Here is a 24,303-nt window from a genome sequence, read left to right on the forward strand (position 1 = left end):
TCTGCCCAGTTATCTGCCTCGTAACAGGATATTAGATCGTCATTAGACAACCAGAGACTTCCTTTCAGCTGGGTTTTCCTTTTCTTCACTCACCTGGGTGAGTGTGTAAGGTTTCTTCTGACAGCATCTAAGGTGAAGAAAAATAGAGTTAGAGTAATTTACACATCACATGAAAGGAGAAGGAACAGCTGCTGGTTTTAGTACTGCAGTTGATGAAAAAGATGGACTAAGGCACCACCTGCTGGACAAAGGGAAGGGAGGTCTAATGGATGAGGTGGAAACAAATAATCATCCTCCACTTCAGAGCTTACACAGTTTGACTGTGGGTGGATTAAAAAACATCTACAACTTCCTTCCAGTCTGTGCACACACATATAAACCATTTGTTTCAGCCATTATTGCCTTGTTTGACCTTTGAACAATGAAAATCAAACCTAATCCAAAGTCAGGTAGTATGTGGGGTTCATCCAACTTTTATTTCTTCTTTTATTTCTAGGAAACAAAATAAAAGCCATTCTACCTCAAATTACAGATTAGAATTTGGATATCACACAGAGAAACATGAATTGGATAAGCGCCCTGCCACCTGTTTTTAACAGAAACGCTCTCCTCAGAGAAGCACATCACAGCTCTCTGGTAGGAAGCCCTGCAGGCAAACACAAACTACAACAGGTTTGTGCGGTTATCTGAAAACAGACCTCAGGACAGAGAATGTGTGACCTGTTAACAGGCAGGACAAGTACAACAAAAGCTTGATCATTTTTTTCCTCATAATTTAGTACACATACAGTGCCTATAAAAAGTATTCAACCCCCTTGGATGTTTTACACTTTTATTGATTTTATACATCAATCATGGCCAATATAATTTGCTTTTTTGACTAAAAAACAACAACAAAACATCTTTAATGTCAAAGTGAAAACTGATTTCTACAAAGTAATGTCAAAAATAAAACAAAATGTTAAAACACACAAAAAAGTAATGTAAAATAAGTGAGTGCATAAATATTCATAACATATTCCCCTTTAAGTGAGTATTTGCAGATGCACCTTTAACTGCAATCACAGAACTGAGTCTATGTGGGTAGGTCTCAGTCAGGCTTGCACATCTGAACTCTGTAATTTTTTTTACTCTATTCTCCTTTACAAACTGTTCAAGCTCTGTCAGGTTGCACAGGGATTGGGCATGATCAGCCCTTTTTCAAGTCCAGCCACAAATTCGCTATTGGATTGAGGTCTGAGCTTTGACTCGACCACTCTGCAATATTCACCTTGTTTTGCCACCACCGTGCTTCACAGTGGGGATGGTGTGTTCGTGATGATTTGCAGTGTTTGCTGTCCACCAAAAAGCACCATTTTGGTCTCATCAGATCAAGAAACTTTCTTCCACTTGACCACTGAGTCTCCTGCATGCCTTTTGGTGAACTATTGTCAACTCCTTCAGAGTAGTCATCTGTGTCTTGGTGGCCTCTCTCCCTAGTCTCCCTCTTGCACACTCACTCAGTGCGAGTGTGCACTGATCGCTGGGAGGACAGCCTGATCAAGGCAAATACACACTTGTGACCAATTCCTTCCATTTCTTGATGATGGATTTAACTGAACTCGAGGGGTTCAGTGCCTTAGAAATTCTTTGTATCCATCCCCTGACCTTTTTCTTTTCAATAACCTTTTCTCTGAGTTGTTTGGAGTGTTCTTTTGTCGTCATGGTGTAATGGTAGCCAGGAGTACTGGTTAACCAGTGACTAGAACTTACAGACACAGGTGTCTTTATTTTACAATCACTTGAGATATATTCACTAGAATCAGGTTATCCCCATTTCACTAATTGAGAGACTACTTGCACCAATTTGGTGGACCTTTGTTGAATCAGGTAAGTCACTTTACAGGGGGTAAATGTTTATGCAGTCACTTGTTTAACATTACATATTTTTGTTTAATTGACATTACTTCGAAATCTGTTTTTGCTTTGACGTTACAGATTTTTTTCTAATAAATATTTTGTCAAAAAAGACAAATTATGTTGAATATGACGTACAGTCATGGATGAAAATATTGGCACCCCTGGAATTTTTCCAGAAAAGACATCACTTCTCCCAGAAATTGTTGCAATAAACAAATGTTTTTGGTATTCATGTGTTTATTGCCTTCATGTGCATTGGAACAACACAAAAAATCCGAAGAAAAAGACAAAATTGACATAATTTTACACAAAACTCAAAAAATGGGCTGGACAAAATTGTTGGCACCCTCAACTTAATTTTTGGTTGCACAACTTCGAAAAAAATGAACTGAAACCAATCACTTCCTATAACCATCAACAAGCTTCTTACACCTCTCAACTGGAATTTTGGACCACTCTTCTTTTGCAAACTGCTCCAGGTCTCTCAGATTTGAAGGGTGCTTCTTGCAACAGCAGTTTTGAGATCTCTTCATAGGTGTTCAATGGGATTTAGATCCAGACTCATTGCTGGCCACTTCAGAACTCTCCAGTGCTTTGTCTCCAACCATTTCTTGGTGCTTTTTGAGGTATGTTAGGGGTCACTGTCCTGCTGGAACACCCATGACCTCTGATGGAGACCCAGCTTTCTGACACTAGGCCCTACTTTGCGGCCCAAACTTTTTTGATAGTCTCAGATTTCATGATTTCTTGCACACAGTCAAGGCACCCAGTACCAGAGGCAACAAAACAACCCCAAAACATCCTTGAACCTCCACCATGTTTGACTGTAGGTACTGTGTTCTTTTCTTTGTAGGCCTCATTCCATTTTCTGTAAACAGTAGAATGACTTCCTTTTCCAATAAGCTCTCCCTTAGTCACATCTGTCCACAAAATGATCTCCCAGAAGGATTGAGGCTTACTCAGGTACATTTTTGTAAACTCCAGTCTAGCTTTTTTATGTCTCTTTGTCAGCAGTGGGGTTCTCTTCGGTCTCCTGCCATAGCGCTTCATCTCATTCAGATTATGACGTATAGTCCGAGCTGACACTTTTGCACCCTGAGTCTGCAGGACAGCCTGAATTTGTGTGGAAGTTGACTGAGGATGTTTATCCACCATTCCAACTATCCTGTGTTGCATTCATTTGTCAATTTTTCTCTTCCATCCCAGTTCCATGGGTTATAAACTTATTGATTATATTACGCACAGTGGACAAAAGAATTTCAGGATCTCTGGAGATGTTCTTGAAACCTTTAGATTGTTCATATTTTTCCACAATTTTGCTTCTCAAGTCCTCAGACAATTCTCGGCTCCTCTTTCTCTTCTCCATGCTTGGTGTGACACACACAGGCACAAAACACAAAGGACGAGTCCACTTTTATACATCCTAACTGGCTTGAGGTGTGATTTTTATATTGCCAACACCTGTTACTGCATCAGGTGAGTTTAAATGAGCATCACATGCTTGAAATAAAATGATTTACCCACAGTTTAAAAAAGGGTGCCAATAATTTTGTCTGGCCCATTTTTTGAGTTTTGTGTAAAATTGTGTCAATTTTGTCTTTTTCTTCAGATTTTTTGTGTTTTTCCAATGTACATGAAGGAAATAAACATGCGTATATCAAAAACATTTTCTAATTGCAACAATTTCTGGGAGAAATGGTGTATTTTCTGGAAAAATTCCAGGGGTGCCAATATTTTCGTCCATGACTGTATGTATAAAATCAATAAAAGGGTAAAACATTCAAGGTGCATTTTTAAAGGTAATGTAGAAGAAACAGTAACAAAATCTGACCACAAACAAGTTTAAGATCACTGGTTAATTGTTAGCAATGTTGAGTTTTGTATTGGATGGCTTAAGATAAACATTTACACTGATCCTACAACATAACTACCAGTACCATCTGCAACCATACAATTTCATAGTAAAACAGTGGGTAGACAGAAAAAAAATCGAAACTTGAATCTATTTTGAGTAATTTAGAGACTTAACAGTGTCTTTAGCTTTATCTTGTTTTTTAAATGGTTTAAGTAGCACTATAGTCATAAAGGTAACAGCTAAAACAAACTAAACTCTGTATTAAAATATGCACATACTCTAAGTGGTAACTTTAGATGTGCAATCAAACTTCCAGACAGCGAGTTGTGGTCTTACCCAGGGAAACGCTGCATGTGAGTGATGGTGTCAGGCAGAGGCATTCCTCGAGTCTCAGGCAGCAGGAGACTCAGCAACCCAACCAGAGCTGTCAGACTTCCCATGAGGATGTAAGGCAGTGAAACAGAGTAGCTTCCTGGTGGCAACACATCAAAAGGGAGAGCAGTGAAAAAAACAACCTTTCTAAAAGTGTAATTACAAAAAAGACAAAAGAGTAGAAGGAACAGTGGGATGTGGCATTAGTAATGTAAATCAACCCCACTAGGTCTTAAAAGAACTTGTAAATTCTAGCTGAAAGCTTTCGGCCTTTCAGGAGACTAGGCTATCCCGTCAGAGTGCTAATAGGCTGCCTTTACCTTAGTCTACTGAGTTTGGTTCTTTTGCTTCTTAAAAGGGACCAGCTCTCTTGGTAGCCACTTGTTTCTATCAGTTTCTACAGAAAAGCTTTTACTAACAATACATCACAAAACTTTTAGTCCTGGAGATTAACTTATGTTGCTCTCTGCTTTGTATCTTAACCCTGAATTTGTTTAAAATAAGGAATACAGTTAGTATATGTTTTACATGCAATGATTTGAAAATTTTAGAAAATAAAGACTGGACGTTTTTTCCGTAATACTGGAAGGTTAAGAGTTATTCCAAAGACAGCTAATTATAATGAGTGATAGAATATGAACTTGGTGTTCCTCAGGCAGAAGTAAATGTACGTACTTAAATAAATGAAGTATGGAGCAATGATGCTGCCTATTCTGGAGGCCATGGAGCAGGTGCCCAAAGCTGTATTCCTCAGAACAGTTGGGTAGACTTCTGCTGTGTATGCATACACGATAGCAAATGCTGTTGTCACGGCGAACTTCCCCAGCATCTCCAGTGATATGGCTAGAAAAATCAGATCTAGAGGGAATGATAACATCTTTGTTATAGGTAAACAATGCTGAAATTAAATCTACCAAGTGGACTGAGATGATGCTATTTACGAACAAGAAAATGACTGATTTCAAGCCTTTAATATTGCGTGAGTTCAATCGAGTATCATACTTGCTGGTACGAGCTGTATGAGGAGTAGAAACAATCCTCCCAAAAAAAGTGTTGAGGAAAGACTTAGTCGCCTCGAACACCAGCGAAACATAATCCAGGACAAAATGTAGGCCGGTATCTCCACCAGGGCAGACAGGAAACAGTTGAAGTATGCGTTGCCGTGAAGGTTCGCAGTATTCAGAGAAAGGGCAAAGTAGCCGATGGTTACTGTGTTCCTGAAGGAGTAATGGATAGAAATTATGATCACTCAATAGTAAAACACAATGGCAGCTTCAGAAATGTAATCAAGTAATCAGGTTTTTTTCATGCACAAGCTGTCATTGTAACTGTAAGTCCACATAGCTATTAGAGAGACTTTAACTTTGAGAAAAAGAGGAAAGACTTTGCGACTGATTATGCCATCATGATATCACCTGTTTGACAGTGTGGCACTATCAGTACTTTTCCAGCCTACAGGTTGGAATTTTGCCTCTTGATGAGGACTGCAGGTTAGAGGCACATCTGTAGGGCTACTAACCTGGCATGCCAGATAGGTGTGTTTCACACATTCATGTGAAAAACCACTCATACACAGTGTTTGGGAAAGGGAAGAACCTTTGAAAAGAAACTCTGAGGGCGATTGGATGAACGTTCTGTCTGTCACATCTTTACGGACCAATCAAAGCAACAAAACACTTGACGTCGTAGCCACAAACCGAGGAGTAAACTCCAAAGAGAACTGCATAACGTCGCAAACCATGGCAACTGTAGATATGTAAGTACTCAACTTTTGTCGTTTTTGAAAAGAAAACAACTCACTGCTGTTCTTTGTTCTTCTTTTAAAGAATAAATGTCAAGTTTTGATAAAACTGGCACTTTAAGAGCATCAAAGCTAACGTCTTCCACCCTCATTGCACCGGCCTCATGTTGCTGCTTGCCTGTTTCAGAACTCTGAAAGTACTGTCCCTTGAAGCTGATTGGTCCTGTCACTTTCTAACTGGGCCCAAAAAATTCAGATGGGAGCTTCAGATGGATTTGCCAGTGAGAAACACAAAAACGGGCGTATCCATCTGCTTTGCAAGGTTATAGGGCTACACTTTTAGACTTATTTGGCTAATTTACAGTGCATTTAGAAAGTATTCAGGCCCCCTTCTCACCTTCAATTTTGCCGTATTGCAGCCTGATTCTACAGTTGAGAAAATGTATTTTTATTCTCATGAATAGATATTTTGTATCAATGCAAAGTGGAAACAGAACATCAAAACATTTTTAAAAAATGATTAAAAATAAAAACTGAAATATCCTATTGACATAAGTATTCAGATCCTTTGTAAATACACTTGAAATTTCCTCCAGTTTCAACCAGTCTTTGCTGAGATGTTTTAACACCTTGATTGACCTGAAATGCAAACACCTCTCTCTAGAAGGCCTCACAGCTAGTCATGCATATCAGAGCAAAAACCCAGCCATGAGGTCAGAGGAACTGGAAATAACGGACAGGATAGTTGCAAGGCACAGATCTGGGGCTGAAAGAAAGTTTCTGTTTCACTGAAGGTTCCCAAGAGAACCTCCATAATTTTATAATGGAAGAAGTTTGGCACAACCAGGATTCTTCCAAGAGCTGTTGCCCGGTCAAACTGAGCAATCAGAGGAGAAGGGCCTTGGTAAGAGAGTTTACCAAGAATCTGATGGTCGTTCTGACTGAGCTCCACAGAACCTGATTGGAGATGGGACAAAGTACCAGAAGGACAACCACCCATGCAGCCCTTCAACAACTTGGGCTTATGGCAGAGTGGCAAGACATCTCAGCAATGATCCAGAGAAATGGGAGGAACCTGAGCTAAATTTCTAGCGTTTTTGCCAAGGGTCTGAATACTTATGTGAGTGTGATATTTCAGTTTTTCATTTTTAATTAATTTGCAAAAAATAAATAAATAATAATAATAATAATAATAATAATAATAATGTTTTCACATTGTTGGGGTACTGAGTGCAAATTATTGAGAATAAAAATAATTTTTTTCATCTGTACCATTAGGCTGCAACATGACAAAATTGAAAAAGTGATGGGGGTCAGAATACTTTCTGAATACACTGTATAAAGTAATGCTTTCACATTTTGGCAATCATTTCTAACTGTAAATAACCTATCAGGAAAAAGCATTATCACTCACTTCAAAAGACTTTTCTTTTTTTTTTTGCATAAGAAATGTGTAGGAAAAGTGCAGTTATGTAAACGTGTTCTCTAGCTGACTTGATGACCAGGAAATGGGCCCAGGGCAAAATATAGGCCTACTGTGCAGTTACATAAAACTGATTTTAATCTTTGTTGCATGCTTCACAGCCCCTGACAGCTCATTATTTGTTGTTGGTAAAGCAGGCTGATGAATGTAAGCTGAAACAGTGTATTCCAAGTATTTGTCTGCAAGTGTGTGCTTAGGTGTGCTTTTTTGCATGTGCAGGGTCACTGTACTGAATGTAGAGGTCAGGTGGGACAGCAGGGACTCACCAGACCAGCCACAGCGTGACAGAGAGCCAGCGGATGTTTGGAGAGCGGAGCAGGTCACAGATGTTGTGGGCCTTCTTCTGGTTGAGCTGAAGTTCTTTCTGTGGGCGGTAAGAGCACGTGGATCAACAGACACTGAACAAGCAAAGCCATCAGCCTGGACATAATTTAATGAGAGAGAAGACGGTGAATGCACGACCACTTGCTGTCTGACACATGCATTAACATGTGTTCACTCACGGACAGTTTAAACACCAGGATCAGGATTAATGGAAGCAAATGTTCACAAAAAATATCTAGGAGGGAAAATGCTTGTTATAATTAGCAATATAGCAAGACAGAAACAGTAATTATATTGCAAATTTGTTGTCATGTATGTGAGGAGAAAAGGTAGCATGAAATTCCAGTACAAGAATGCACAACTAGATCTAAAATACTTCCTAATTCATTTTCAAGAGAATGCTGGGTACTCCAGTTAATTCTTGCCCCAGAAAACATCCTTCCTTTTGACAGTAAAACTCACACTGTGTGCAAAAAATATACTGGTGATTTTATTCATACATAAAACAGGGAAATTATGAACTATACAACATTGGTGTTACTGCAAAAAAAGATTTTTAATTTACAAGTATCAAAATGAAACCATGCAGTGAATGTTAATGTTGAGCCATGGAGTTTTTAGCCCCATGAAGATAAGGAAGCAAGAGGTGTAAGCCCAGGGTGTCCAAACTCTGGCTCACAGGCCAACTTTGACCAGTGGTTCACTCTTGATGGCCCAAAGCCTAACTATAATGAAATATAGCACACTTTAGAGCATAAACCTGAAGTTTGACTGTACTGCATTTCTTAGTTCCACACTAGATGTTGTGTTAAATGTGTAAACAAGCATTTTTTTATAAGGAGAGTTCACTGGCAGGCTTTTTTCATGACTAAATAAAGAGGACAATGTAAACATACTGACAACTTAACAATATCAAATTCATAACACCCTGATAAAAATAGACAAAAATATAAAAGCAGAAGAGAGCATCAGTAATCACTGTCATTGGCTTTGCTCCATCTCAAGTCCCATTTAAAAAGCTTAAAAAACTAATCATTGAACACCAACACTTCAATGTGGCAGCTTTGTGCTATGTTTTGTGTCTTAATGTGGAGATGAGCTGTCAGCATTTTCCCTCTCTGCTGCATGGATTCAGTGGTAGCTAGGACCGCCCAGTACTGACTATGACAATCATTGGCTATTTGTGCTGTTAGCCATTAATGGAAAGCTGCTCTGGGCTACACTGGTTGGTTTTCCTATCTAGACTAAAGGTGAGAATATTGAAAATAACGGACCTTTTTACCAAAAACGTGCTCAACATGTTGACTGCAGGGCTGTTTGTGTTAAAAACCAACCAACATGATTGAATACTACATCCTTATTTTAGATGTTTTTATTTTCTTTTACATTTTTTATGTTAGGCTGTTAAACCAAAAATCCCTTTAAGCATCTACATGTACAACGTCATGCAGGTTAATGGGAGATGGGCAGCCTGGGCATGTTGAAAAGGCAGGCTGAGGAAGCTAGCTTTGCTCAGGTAGCAGCTACAGCCTAATGTATATATTTTTTCAAACCCACTGCAACACCATACTGTCAAAAAAGCAGAGTGAGCATTCAGCAGTTAGAAAAAAACTGTTGTAAAATTTACTCATTTATTATCTGTTTTGTTTTCTACCACAAAAAATATATAGTAGGGGATTTGGATTGAGAGTTGGGCCTTTAGAGACATTTTTATATTTTCAAAATTTTGGTTCTACCCATAAGAAATCATTTAACTGAAAGCAAAACTTTTGATTCAAAAGCAGGACTTTGAAAAATGAAAATAATACAAACATTTTTAAAGCAAACTTTGTGTTTGCTTTAATATTTTTTATTGTATTGTCATTCCACCTGAAAAAAATCAAATCCATACTTGTTGCAAAGTTCAAAAGCTCTACTGTCAACAGGAAACAAATCATACTTTTACATCTCTGTAAGTGTGCCATTTCAATTATGATGGGTTAAAAAAACAACTCTTTTGACCCTTGTAAGGAACTATTGACAGCTTGTAAAGGGGAAAGACCAAGTTATTGTTTCTCTACATGGAGCAGAGGCTGCCAAGACCAGTTCCCAGGTCTAAGGTCATGTGTGGAAGAGGACAGCTGTTTGAAAGATTAAATTGAAAGATTAACAATGAAATTACAACAAAAATGTGTAACTGTTAGTTTTAAGCTATCAAGTTGCCTAATATACAAACATTAATATAATATTATATTAAAAATGATATTTTGAATTTCAGTTTTTTGGGATACTAATCTATTTTATGATAAGCATTAACTTCTAAATATAGTCTGAATGTCTTATAATATTCCAGTTTATTCCACTTCCTAAGTATTCAAAGTATTTTCCTAGGTTCACAGGATTATTGAAGAGAAATATCTATCCAACATATTCTTATAAACTGATATTAGTGTTCACTTTAGCAGAATAGTTAATGATTACATCACAGCTACAAATGATTTAAGGTGCATTCCTAACACTTATCTTGTAAGTAAAGGTGCCTGGAAAAGCTCTAAAAGAAAACCAGTATCTGTAGGAAAAGTGATAAGGTCTGGTTAATGGCTAAGGTATAGGACTGACAGAGTCAAAGAGGTATTGTCTGATTCTATGGAGAAGTGTTTTTCAAAATAGGGATCCCAGCCCTTCAAATGGAGTATTGTGCATGAAAAAAATGTGAAAAATCAACCGCTATAATTAATTGTAATATGTCATTTTAGATGATGTTTACTACTACATGTAACTCACTACTCGAGCCAGTCAGAAGTTGCTGTACCTCTGAAAATGAGCTACCTATCTCCACTTGGAATGGAGACATTTCTGAAAAGAAATATCAGCAGGCTGCTAGACTATGCATGACTGAACTCCAAAGGCTGCAAGGCTCTAACAGAATACATATTAAATATAATTAATGAATTACACAATAAAATTAAAAATAAAAGATGAAATGTTTACTCTTACTGTTGATTATCACTGAGATATAAATAATAGACTATTTACAAAAATGGACGAGTGACAAGATGATTTATAAAACAATTTTAAAAAACCAGTGGGTAATATGTTGAAGTTTTAATACGTGCAATCGTGACGAACATCTAGTGTAGGAAGTTTTGCAAGGTTATTCTTTGGATGGGAATGGGATCAATTGGGAGGCCCTGCTCTAGACACCATTCATTCACTGATTTTTTTGTGCATGTTTTACTGAGAGTTATGGTTTTGTTTATATTAAATTTTCCTTACTCCTGCCAAAGACATCTGATTTAGGTCTTAAAGCTTTATCTTTAACCTTTGGTAAGTGTACCTGGAAACACAGGATCTTTATAGCTTGAAATCTTTAGGTAGGAAACTTCCAGAGGGGCATCCAGGGGACATACTTATCAGATCCTCTGACCACCTGCCATCCAGCCTCCCTCCTGTCCCATCCAAAGGAGCCATTTGAGGCTCCACTGAATGTCTGAGCTCCACATCCTACCTCTAATGTTGAGCCAAACCAGCTTCCTGAGAAAAGTCATTGGTCATTGGTGCTCTGTTGTCTCATTCTTTCAATCCAAAGAGAGAGGTGAATCAAAATTGAACTGGTATCAATACCCTCTTCACAGTTATCATTTACACTACAGTGCATACTGATAAAATACAGACATTGGCATATCCATCTAGCCTCATGGGTCAACCCCAAGATATTTAAACTCTCATGAGGCACAAATATTTAATTCCCATCATTTTCTGTTAAAGAACTATGGACTGAACTTTGTCGTGCAGACCCTTATCCCACCTGCTTTGCACTTGGCTGACTCTGCGTAAATGCCTTCACATTGAAGAAAATTTGTTTAAAGAATTTTAAGTCCTCTAACCTGCTGTGGACTAAAGATGACTGATGGAGGTTCAATTTTGTTCTTTTTAGCAGCATTTCTTATGATGGCCTCGGCCTCCTCCACTCTTCCCTGGGAGAGCAGCCACCGAGGAGACTCTGGGATGAACCTGCCACATAAAAGGACAGAGAGTAGAGAAAGATTCAGGTCCTGAACTTAAACTTAGTTAGACTTTACACCCTCAGTGCCTCCATAAAAGTGTAACCGGCCTTAAAAAGTTTCAAGCGTCAACAAAGATGGTGAAAGGTAATGCTGTTATGTGTGTCATAATATCAATATTTCATAATTGTCTAAGTTCAAAGGGCATATTTTAGATTATTTTCCAGCCAACAATCAAAAAAGGACATATATATATATATATATATATATATACATTTACTCAAGTTACTGTAATTGAGTAGATTTTTTGTGTACTTGTACTTTTTTGAGTACTTTTCAAAATCACCACTTTACTTTTACTTAAGTGCATTTTGAGGGAGGTATTGTACTTCACTACATTTTTTTAAAGGTTTATTTTGGGCATTTTTGTGCCTTTATTTGATAGAGGAGGACAGTGGATAGAGTCGGAAACAGGGATGAGAGCGGGGGAGAGACATGCGGTGGGGGCCTCAGGTTGGATTCAAGCCCGGGCTGTCTGCGTACATGGGGCGTGCACCTTAACCACTTGGCCACCTGCGCCCCACTTCACTGCATTTTAAAAAGCATGAAGTACTGAGTAAAAAAAATTAACACTAAAAGCCAAACAAGGAGGTTCTAGCTTGAGCAACAAGAAAATGGCCAAAAGTTTGACTTTCACAACACATGGTGGTCAGTAGTGAGAGAATGACTCCCCATTTCATCCTAAAACAGCTGTTGCATTTGACTTTAGGTTAAATCTCACCTTATAAAAACAACCTGGTTAAAGATTCATGTTCTCTTATAGTTAATTTACACCAATAAAAGATCATATTTTACTATATAACCTCCTCAGGTATCAAAAGTAGCTACTTTGTAACTCAGTACTTTAAGTCAATTTTAAATAACTTACTTTTAGCAATAGCTTAAAGCAATTTGTCTCCAACCATTTCTTGGTGCTTTTTGAGGTATGTTTCGGGTCGTTGTCCTGCTGGAACACCCATGACCTCTGATGTAGACCCAGCTCTTTGACACTAGGCCCAACATTTCGGCCCAAATTTTTTGATAGTCTCAGATTTCATGATTCCTTGCACACAGTCAAGGCACCCAGTGCCAGAGGCAGCAAAATAACCCCAAAACATCCTTGAACCTCCACCATGTTTGACTGTAGGTACTGTGTTCTTTTCTTTGTAGGCCTCATTCCATTTTCTGTAAACAGTACAATGACCTGCTTTTCCAAAAAGCTCTACCTTAGCCACATCTGTCCACAAAATGTTCTCCCAGAAGGATTGAGGCTTACTCAGGTACATTTTTGTAAACTCCAGTCTGGCTATTTTAGGTCTCTTTGTCAACAGTGGGGTTCTCCTCGGTCTCCAACCATAGTGCTTCATCTTATTCAGAAGTCCACGTATGGTCCAAGCTGACACTTCTGCACCCTGAGTCTGCAGAACAGCCTGAATTTGTGTGGAAGTTGACTGAGGATGTTTATCCACCATTCCAACTATCCTGCGTTGCATTCCTTTGTCAATTTTTCTCTGCCGTCCAAGTCCAGGGAGATTAGCCACAGTTCCATGGGTTATAAACTTCTTGATTATATTACGCACAGTGGACAAAAGAATTTCAAGATCTCTGGAGATGGTCTTGAAACCTTGAGATTGTTCATATTTTTCCACAATTTTGCTTCTCAAGTCCTCAGACAATTCTCGGCTCCTCTTTCTCTTCTCCATGCTTGGTGTGACACACACAGGCACAAAACACAAAGGTTGAGTCCACTTTTATACATCCTAACTGGCTTGAGGTGTGATTTTTATATTGCCAGCACCTGTTACTGCATCAGGTGAGTTTAAATGAGCATCACATGTTTGAAATAAAATGATTTACCCACAGTTTTAAAAGGGTGCCAATAATTTTGTCCGGCCCATTTTTTGAGTTTTGTGTAAAATTATGTCAATTTTGTCTTTTTTCTTCAGATTTTTGTGTTGTTCCAGTGCACATAAAGGAAATAAACATGTCTATACCAAAAACATTTGTAATTGCAACAATCTCTGGGAGAAATGGTGTGTTTTCTGGAAAAATTCCAGGGGTGCCAATATTTTTGTCCATGGCTGTATGTGTATATATATATATATATATATATATATATATATATATATATATATATATATATATAATTTTATTTCATTCAATTATAGTTTATTTTAATTTAGATCACAAGCACTTAATATGCTTAGTATTTCTGAAAAAAAAAGGCTTTTGTTGTCAATGGAAAAAGCTGCCCAATATATAACATTGCCTTCTTAAAAAAACACATTCACACACTGACAAACACACACCCACCTACCACCAGAGAGGAACACAGAGTAAACTAGGCAGGGTGAGCCCGATTAGAAGCATCCTCCAGTCTCTGACAAAGAAGGCCGACAGTGGCAACAGCATGTAGCCCACAGCAAAGAAAATGCTCACACCTGCAGTAGAGAAAATGGTCCGAACACGTGGACCTAAAATCTCTGCTCCTGAGGAAAAAACAGGGAAGGTGGGGTTTAGAGAAGAAAGATTGACCTACAGGTCCTCAAATAGTGCTATATTGTTAAACTACTGTTTTTCAACTTTCAGAGTGGTAGAAACTTAAAGTGATCTTTTCATGGCCAAGTGATTGGTCATAAGACAATGGATAGTGAAAATTCTGAAGAAACATTGTGCCTTTAAAAAGTATTCACCCCCTTGGATGTTTTAGCTGTTTATTGATTTTATAAATCAACCATGGTCAATATAATTTGGTTTTCTTGACCAAAAGAATTACCAAAAAAAACCCTTAAAACTGACTGACTTAACTCAACAGAAATGTAACCAGTTGGTGCAAGTAGTCTCAAAATATGTGAATTGGGGATCACCAAGGTGCAGTGAATGTGTTTCAATGTAGTATAAAGACACCTGTGTCTGAAAGGTCCAGCCACTGGTTCATTAGTATTCCTGGCTACCATTACACCATGAAGACAAAAGAACACCCCAAGCAACATGCAGAAAAGGTTATCGAAAAGTATAAGTCTGGGGGGTGGATAAAAAAAAAAAATCCAAGAAACTGGACATCCCCTAGAGTTCAGTTGAATCTATCATCAAGAAAGAAAGGAATACGTAAAATGTGTAAATCTGCCTAGATCAGACCATCCTCACAAACTGAATGACTGTGCAAGGAGATCAGTGGCAGAGTCCATGAAGACACCTATGACTACCTTGATGGAGTTATAAGCTTCAGCAGCTGAGCTAGGAAAGACTCTGCATTCAATAACTGTTGCCTGGGTTCTTCACCAGTCGTGAAAGCCTGACTTAATTTTACTTTGTAGAAATCTGTTTTCATTTAGACATAAAAGAGGGTTTGAGATTGACCATAACTGATTTATGAAATCCATAAAAGGGTAAATCATCCAAGGGGTGAATATTTTAATAGGCACTGTAGAAGAGCCAGCATTGGTTTTGCATGAAATATGGCCTGACATCACTCCAAATGTTAACTAAACTCTGCTCTTATGAAGCTGATGTACACAGAAGTGGTTAAAAGCTAATTCTTTATACATTGTACAAACTCAGATAGTCTGAGGAGCACAACATTTGGCATTTTAACATCAAAACAGCATTTTCCTTCCTCTTCTCTGTGATGGTCATTATATAAATAGGTTTGGTTATCAAGAACATTGCAGACAAGGAATACACCCGAGAAATAATTAACAGACACAAAGTTACCCAGGACAAACGTGGATACATATCTGGAGATGGAGCCAGTTCCAACAATGAAATAGATGGCACAGAACATGACCCAGGATTGCGAGAAAGCCAGAAGGAATGTGGCCACAGTCATGACACCAGTGGCAGCAAACAGCACAATTTTTCTCCCATATCTGAAAATGGAACAAAGCACAGGTAAATGAACCATCGGCTTTCTCTCATTACTGTAAGATTTAAAGCAGATGGCTGTTTTACTACAAAAAGCTCCAATAAGCCCACTCTATACAACCTTCCTAAAACAAACTGACATGCTTGAAAGAACACCAAACACTTAGTGGCTTCAGTGCCAGATAGTTTTCAAAGGAGTTTACTGATCCAAATGGAGAGAGAATACTGGCACTAATTCATCAATTTAACAGACTTATTTCTCCATTTGTTTCCCCTGACAGCAGCTGAAGCCACAAACACTCTTAGAAAGTTGTATGGATGTTAGAGGGCTGCAGATTTTATATGCATAGGTATTCTGGATAATGGTTGTATTTTGTATCTTTCTGACTGATGAGAAGCTTTAAAGGTAATGAAATTAACAAAAAAAAATAATTAATGTGTAGAGCAAACAGTAGCTGGAGGTGAATCAACATATTTGTTAAACCTGGATCTACAGTTAGAAAACAACAGGCATTAGCCAACAACCAATTACTTGCAAATGTGACTGTTTAGTAGAAAATGTTACTGTCTGACAATACCAACAGTGAATTTGCAGCAAACAATAATGATTGAAAGGAATTTTTTTCTAATAAAACTTTTAGACCACAGCTAGCACTCCAATTAATCCTAGCTTGGAATTCTGTGGTGGTATAGGGCCTAAAGCAATCAACAATACAGCGAGCCAACCAATTCAATTTCTGGCTGAGTTTTCTGTCTGCAAGGAACTAGTTTAGTGTTAAATTTAAAAACAGTACTGGGCCTCATTCACCAACAAGTCTTACAAAGTGATGTGTTCTTACTCTGACATTCACCAGAGTTTTTATATCTGATTTGTTCATAGATAAGCAGACCCTAAAAACATTCTATAGCACATTTACATACTACCATGAGAGGATAGAATGACTGATTTTACCCTTACCAGCACTTAAAAATGCTAAAAGAATAGAGAAACAATAATGTATATTTTTTTAATTATGGTTTTCAATTATGGTTTATGGTAAGCTTTTCATTTAACTACGCAATGTTTGATGTGTTATGCAAAGGTAAAACAATTACTCAAAAAGTTAGCACATGTGTAGGAAAATTATCATTAAACACTTATTTTAAATAATAAAAAAGAGTTTATAAAAATTAGTTTTTAAAAGCAGTTTAAAATAAAAGAAACGATGGAATCTGCAGACCTGATATCATGGGGAAGACTGTTCCAGAGTTTAGGGACTGCTATTGCAAAACATAAAATCCAATAATACGATGTATTTAATTTCCGCACTGAAATATAAATCTGCCTTTTTTGTTTTTTCAGATGTATCTATTTTAGAGCTGCCAATGAACTATCATGAATATCCTCCCACAAATAATCAAAATTGCCTCAAGATGCTCCTGATATCACATCAATGTAGGATTTTAAACTGTTCAACAAGAGTGCTTTAGAGCTTTATCTTCTTAATTCTATTACTACATAAATCCCTTGGCTGTCATAGGGATGTAAGTTTTTTATTACTCTTTGTACAGGGTGATTCAATATTTTTTCAAACTTTTTTCTAGGGTACCTTGACAGAAAAATTCTGCATTAGCTGATGTCTTATGGTAGCTAATGTGTCATCAAATATGTTGTTATACTTCGGAACAGAGCCGGCCTGAGGCATAAGCGACTTAGGGCCCGTCGCAACCAGGGGGCCCCCAAGAGCGAAGAAGGGAATGTTCACAAGCAGTTCAGAGGCAAACTATAGAGAGATCAGCCAGGCTGTGAAGATGAATGAGGTTCTGAGAGTAAAAGTCAGGGAGAAACAGAGCCCCACCTCTGATTCAATAGTTTAAGCGTTTTTAATGTTTTACATCGGGGGATTCATTTAATGCTGTTTTAGGCTGTTTCTCAAGTCTGTCCATGACAACGAATATTTACGTAATGTTCTTGAATGCACCACACAACAGTCAAACAGCGTCTCTGCACCAGAGAAGTGTGACAGACATGCTAAACATTAACTGGAGTCCCCGTTAAGTTTCTGTTACCAAATGACTCCACACACAGTTTAGTCTCTTCTTAGCAGGAAGCTGAGCTTTGTAGGGTCTAATTATTTTAGTACGGACCAGGAGAAAGGACATAAAGAGGATAAAAGTTAGCAGGCTTGTCGTCATGCCTTTCTACACACAGATAGCAGACCACAGAGATACATAAATATTGTCACAGGTAAAACACGGTTTAATGAATTTATCCAGATTACAATTAATAAAGAAAATGAAGCTTGCATCAAGTCATAATATCTGACTATAGGAGGGGATTTCATGTTAATACTGATCATTAAAGAGCTGTAAAGCAAATGCTTATTATATAAAACTAAATGACTGTTACTTTAATAGGGTTGAGGTTAGAAGAATGTAAAATAAATGAACTGCTAGTTTTTTGTATTGTGTTTTATGGCTCTAAATCCTTCTAAAATGTGATGTTATTTCAGAAAGAGGAGGATGTGTTGAAAAGGAAGGGTGTAGGACATCAGCAGGTTTATTTCTGACTGGTGGAGTACTAGATTATTGTACTGAAGTAAAAGTAAAGTTACTTTAGATAAAATATACTTAAGTAGAAGTAAAAGCAGTAATCTGTAAATCTACTCAAGAAAAAGTAAAAAGTAAGTCATTTAAAATTTACTCAAAGTACTGAGTAGCTATTTTTGATACCTGAGGAGGTTATACAGTAAAATATGATCTTTTCTTAATGTGAAATAACTAAAAGAGAATATAAATCTATAACCAGGTTGTTGTTTTAAGGTGAAACTTAACTCGAGGTCAAATTTAACAGCTTTTTTAGGATGAAATCTGAAATCATTCTCTCTCTGCTGACCGTCATGTGCTGTGAAAGTCAAACTTCAGGCCATTTTCTTATTGGCTGAAAGCTAAAATCGCCTCACTTTGGCTTTTAGTGTTTTTTTTTACTCAGTACTTAATACTTTTTAAAATGTAGTGAGGTACAATACTTCCCTCAAAATGTATTTACGTAAAAGTAGTAATTCTGAAAAGTAGCTATTCAAAAAAGTACACAAAAATGCTACTCAATTACAATAACTTAAGTAAATGTAGTTACAGTCATGGACGAAAATATTGGTACCCCTGGAATTTTTCCAGAAAATACACCATTTCTCCCAGAAATTGTCTTCAGATTTTTTGTGTTATTCCAATGCACATGAAGGAAATAAACATGTGTATACCAAAACCATTTGTAATTGCAACAATTTCTGGGAGAAATGGTGGATTTTCTGGAAAAATTCCAGGGGTTTACTGCATGCATACTAGTGGGCCCAGAGTGTGATTTAATAGTCACTATCATTATGTACAGGGATGATCATCACTGGATTAAATAGACAGTTCATACACACTGATCAAATACATGAGTCTAGTTTAACTCATTTATAGAATCAACTGAGACAAATCACTTCAGGCTTAACTAAAGTAATGTACATGATGTTATATGTTGAATTTCTCTCAATACCTATAGTGTGGTTTGAAATAAAATGAACAAAATCTCAAGGTCTGTTACCTCAATTTTTTCTCCACTGGGGTTTAGATTAGTTGTATATGTACAGATTATCTAGCATTGACTGCATCAGTAACAGTGATCAGTGGTTGAGGGGGCCCCAGTCGAACTTTGCTTAGGGCCCCAAGTAAGCTTGGGCCAGCCCTGCTTCGTATTGTGATCCATGCGTCTCTCTCTAGAGTTTAAACTTTTATGTCTTCGCATTTGTCGATCAACTGAGCCGAGGACTTTGTAGAATTTCCTTGATTTTTGTATTTGCAGTCTGGATCAAAAAAATGAAATTGTAATTACTAGACTTTCAAAGGAACTAAACTTCAGGGTCTACTATCAAACTTAGTAGTTCTTGAGATCCTTCAAGGCTTAATGCAATATTGAAATCTGGTTGAGTACACATAGATCATGTAAGGCACTTAGTTCAAGCATGTAATCTTATCACTAATCTTCATTTTGTTCCAGAAGTCAACTTAAGTTGCAACATAATGAGAGATAAATAAATATAAATAGATAAAATTAATGCTGTTTGTCCAAAACCTGTCCGAGAGTTGTCCTGAGACAAGTGATCCAGTGAGAACTCCACCGAAGAAGATGGAGGAGGTGAATGGGTTCTTCCACCTGTCATCACACACCAGGTCCCACTGTAAGCACACAAAAACACAAACATTAAAGCCCCAAATGTCATGTTTATGTCTCCACAGAACCTACAAAACTAAACAAGCCAAACAATCAATCAGTATTAACTCGACGTTAAACTTTGTAGCAAACATTTTATAGTTAATTGTTTTAATTTTTAATTTTATTCAGAGATGGATACGTATTTACATACAGACAGGACAAGAACAGTTTGATAAACCCATGTTTTTTACATGCAGTTAGAATTCTAACTATAACTGGACATTTAGTACATGTGAACACGTCACTCCAACTGATATGGTATGAAACTGAACACCTGGTTAATGCAGAAATGTTGAGGATTGAATCACTCATGATGTGAACATCCAAATCAGACTCAAACTGGTGAGGGCAGAGCATGATCCAAACTTTATGTCCGGCTTTGATCCAGAAGTGCTATGATATTATATGGTTATGCTATGTGCATGTAAACTTAAGGACTATTGTATACTGATGTAGTGTTCATTCTTTGGGAGCTTTAACAGTAATTTCATTGTCCATCAAGAACATGGAAAGTATTCATAACTTTTCTCCATTAACAACTACCTATTCTTGACCATTGGCTGCTTAAGCAACATCTGTTTAAGCTAATAAAAGGGGCAGCAAAATGTGAAAACCATATAATTATTTTTAATACTGTTGGTTCCAGTTGTTGTACTCGTTGAGGTTAAAAGGAATGTGGATGAGGAAGTAAACAGTGACTTAAAGGAATAATTTTGGGGAAACACGTGGACAGTTTCACATCTGGTATTTTCTTGTCTGGACATGAGGGTTGATAGACTGAGATAACCAAGAGAACTGGTTAGAACAAGAAAAAAAAGTTTGCTCAGTAATAGTGTTATAGATTTAAAACACTTGTAGGTCAAATTGTACTTAATAGGCTGATGCAAAGCTGCACATATTTCCTAATTAGCAGAGAATAGGATGAGCTGGCATTCCTATTTTCAGTACAAGCCACCTGATGGCCAAACATGCATCTTACAACAGTGCACACATGATGAAATTATGATTTTTGAGGTAAAATGAAAAAGATGAAATGCTTATTTTGAGAGAGGCAGACCAAACATTTCTGATAGCCTCTCTCACAGACCGTTCATCTAAGACACCGTATATCTCAGAGAAGAACTGCTGTAATTTGCCCGTACAACATACTTCTAGTTTTAAATTTTATTTTAATTCAACTTTACTCATAAAAGAAAGTCTGGCGGTTACATTCATGATTTATCCATATTGTAAACATTAAAGACTAAGCAAAATCCTGTCACTAAAACGGAGAAAAGGAGGTCTAATCCAGGGTTAAATTCAGTTTAGAGCCGTTTTAGAAGTAGTAGCAAAATGGTGGCACACTTTAGTGTTAGCTAAATGTAACATAAGTACATTGGCTAAGTATTTAATGTTACTTCATAAGCCAATGTAGCTAAGTTAGCTCTAGCTAAAGCTAACATCGCTACACTAGCTAAGTATTTAATGTTACATAAGCCAATGTAGAATGTGAGCTTTAGCAAATGTAGCTAGAGCTAATGTAGCTATGAAGATAATGTCCCTATGTAGCATACATTGCTGCCTTGTGAGCTGAGCTATATCTATGTTAGCTACTTATTTCTGTTTATCTATAGCTCAGTTAGTGTTAGCAAACATAGCTACCACTAACTAAGCTATGCAGATAACATAGATGCTTTGTGAGCTTAGCTTTAGCTCCATCATCCGTTATCTACGTATTTTACACAGCCAACAGAGCTACATATGCTACGCTGGCTGTGTTGGAATGTTTTCATCAAATGTTTCTCCCATAAGCAGACTGTTAACTCAGCTTTATTAAATGTTTGGTACCTACATTTTTTAGGTCAAGTTTTTGACTTTTAACTTTTGGTATCCTAACCTAACCTGACACGCCAGATAGATGTGTGAAACACATCCATCAGGGAAAGTCTCTGTAGGAAATGTTTGGGAAAAGGCAGAGGCTTTGAAATAAACTTGGAGTGTGTTTGGATGAACGTTTTGTCTATCACATCTCTACGGGCCAATCAGAGCAACAAAACACAGGACGTAGCCGCTATCGAGCTGCGCATACGCAGCTACCGAGGAATAACGCGAAACATGGCGACTATAGAGATGTAAGTACTCAACTTTTGTTGTTTCTGAAAAGAAAACAACTCACTGCTGTTCTTTGTTCTTCTTTTAACGAATAAATGTCATCAAGTTCTGATAAAACTGGCGCTTTAGCAGCATCCACGCTAAGCCCTTCCACCAAAATTGCACCAGCCTCTTGTTGCTGCTTGTTTACATCACGACTCTGCCGTGCCTGAAAATACTGCCGCTCATCATTGATTGGTCTTGTCACTTTCTAACTGGGCCCAAACGGTTCAGATGGGAGCTTTGCAAGATGGATTTGACCAGTGAAAAACAAGGAAATGGGCGTATCCATCTGCTTTGCAGGGTTAATCCTAACCCTTACATTAACCATAAACAGAAGTTTAATCCAGTTTTATTTTCAAAGTTTTAGCATGTATTTTCATCATAAGATATACAACGCACGCAAGAGATATATCTCAGATGAGCGGTCATGAGAGTGGCCGTCAGAAACGGTCTGCAGCCAGGCTGTCTTGCTTATTTTAGCAGTCAAAGACGAACAAAGCAACTATTTAAACCAGCAGTTTTCAACTGCCCAAACATCTACTCCATATGGAGGAATTGTGGCTCAGAGCTCTCACATAGTTCCACCACTCCAAACTTATTTAATAAAAAATGTCAGATTTTAAATCTCAGACAAAACTAAAAGTGTCAAAATAGAGAGAGGTGGGGGCATTTTGGTGCTATTTTTCCCCAGGCTCACATTCAATACCCACTGAAAAAGACTGTGTGACCCACCTTTGGGCCCTGACCCACCAGTTGAGAACCACTGATTTAAACACCTCCTATCTCCCTAGGACAGTAGAGCCCTTTTGAATGTCTATTTACACATAGCCAATGTCTTTTAACACAGCGTTAGAAGGATAGCCTATTCAAGTGAGTCTAAATTTTTCTGTCAACCACAGGCCTGGGTAATATGGACCCAAAATCAAATTTCCATTTGTTTTAGCTAAATGGTGATTCATGGTATGCATGTATAGCTTGTTTTTTTCCATAAAGAACTACCTAAAACAAACACAATTAGTTAAATGCCGTAGGGCAACAGAGTGACTTCTGTGGACATAACCCTATATTTCGTTTAAAAGTACAATTTATTCCCTTTCAAAATAAAGGTCAACAAACCTCTGATATGATAGTAGACACATAGACGCTCCGGTCGTACTCCCATCCGTCCAAGCAGCCTTCCGTCGACACGTGAGTCAGGTTAACATCATCTCCAGGTAGCAGGCCTCTGTTCGAGTAACCCAGCACATCTTTCACGTTGTATCTCGAGCACTTGCTGGGCATGACCGCGCCGCTGTGACTGTCCTCCTCGAGCGGGATGCTGCTGTTCCTCCACGCTGCACTTAGGTTCGCGTGCGCCGGGACGACGCACTGGTGTGGCGGCGTGTCCGCGAGGAAGACGATGGACAGGGCGGTGAATCCGTTGGGGACGATACTCATACAGAGGAGGAAAAACACCTCCTGCTGGAAACGTCCCCATTCTCCGAGAAAGGCGGTTGCAGCCGCATAGTCGGTCATGTTGCGTGTAAATTTCACCTGGCGCAGGACGTGCGTCAGGGTAAAAGGTGGATAAGAGTGAGGGACTTCTGAAGACGCTTTTCAAAGCGGTGGTTTTGTGTCAGCAACAAAAAACAGCCAACCCACCCACTGACCACCCGCTGTGTTTTCATTTTGACTGGAGTTTGCCAAGTTGGCCAGTCTCGAGGATCATAGCAACTCAAGAACAAATCTACAGGCTTGAATGATAAAACAAAAGAGGCCCCAATATTATTAACTAGCATGTTATAACAAATCACAGGATGACTGAATAAATCAAAATCTAAACTCTGAGCTGTTGTATTTTACCTCAAACATGCAATATGCTGTACCATATACGTCCCCTTCAGCTTTGCATTAAAATACATGAATCAGAAGTATATGTTGAAATTCGTTTTATATAGGCCTATCAAATTGGGTTCCCTTGACTCCAGTAAAAACAGACTGATATTACAGTCAAAAAAGTAACCATCATTGTCATGCAGGTATAAAGTGAAGCTCCAGCTGGAGATTTTAACCCAGACATTTGTATTTAAAAGAAATCTAAACAAAGCTCTTGTCATGAAAAACCATGAGACACAAAGACATACATGGTTCTCCAGCCTATAAAAATTGTGATGTTCAGCATTCATAATTCTGTGATTCATTTCCCTTACAACTTGTGCACTATGAACCCTTTTATTGGCGAGAGTTGCATAGGATCCCTGGTCCAAGGCCATAAAAGTTACACGTTGATTTTGCTTTGTTACATCCAAGTCTTTCCCCTCCAAGTAAATAACAGGAAACACATTTTAGCCTGTCCTCGCAGCATGTAAGTCAAGATGGTATATTCAGGGTAAC

At 38.0% G+C, this 24,303-nt stretch overlaps 1 protein-coding gene across 1 annotated transcript; it reads right to left on the bottom strand.

Annotated features, from left to right (window-relative positions):
• Positions 1–18: 18 nt before the first annotated feature.
• LOC121518860 (solute carrier family 22 member 5-like) lies at positions 19–23,505 on the bottom strand. Its single transcript, XM_041801526.1, has 10 exons — positions 23,047–23,505; positions 19,657–19,760; positions 15,411–15,565; positions 14,014–14,185; positions 11,541–11,667; positions 7,617–7,714; positions 5,129–5,343; positions 4,802–4,984; positions 4,091–4,226; positions 19–127 (listed from the first exon to the last, which is right to left on the bottom strand). The coding sequence occupies exons 1-10, from the start codon at positions 23,443–23,445 to the stop codon at positions 43–45; spliced, it is 1,674 nt and encodes a 557-aa protein (XP_041657460.1). The 5' UTR covers positions 23,446–23,505; the 3' UTR covers positions 19–42.
• Between the last annotated feature and the right edge of the window lie 798 nt (positions 23,506–24,303).

This window comes from Cheilinus undulatus, linkage group 12, assembly GCF_018320785.1.
Source record: "Cheilinus undulatus linkage group 12, ASM1832078v1, whole genome shotgun sequence".
Classification (NCBI taxonomy): Eukaryota; Metazoa; Chordata; class Actinopteri; order Labriformes; family Labridae; genus Cheilinus; species Cheilinus undulatus.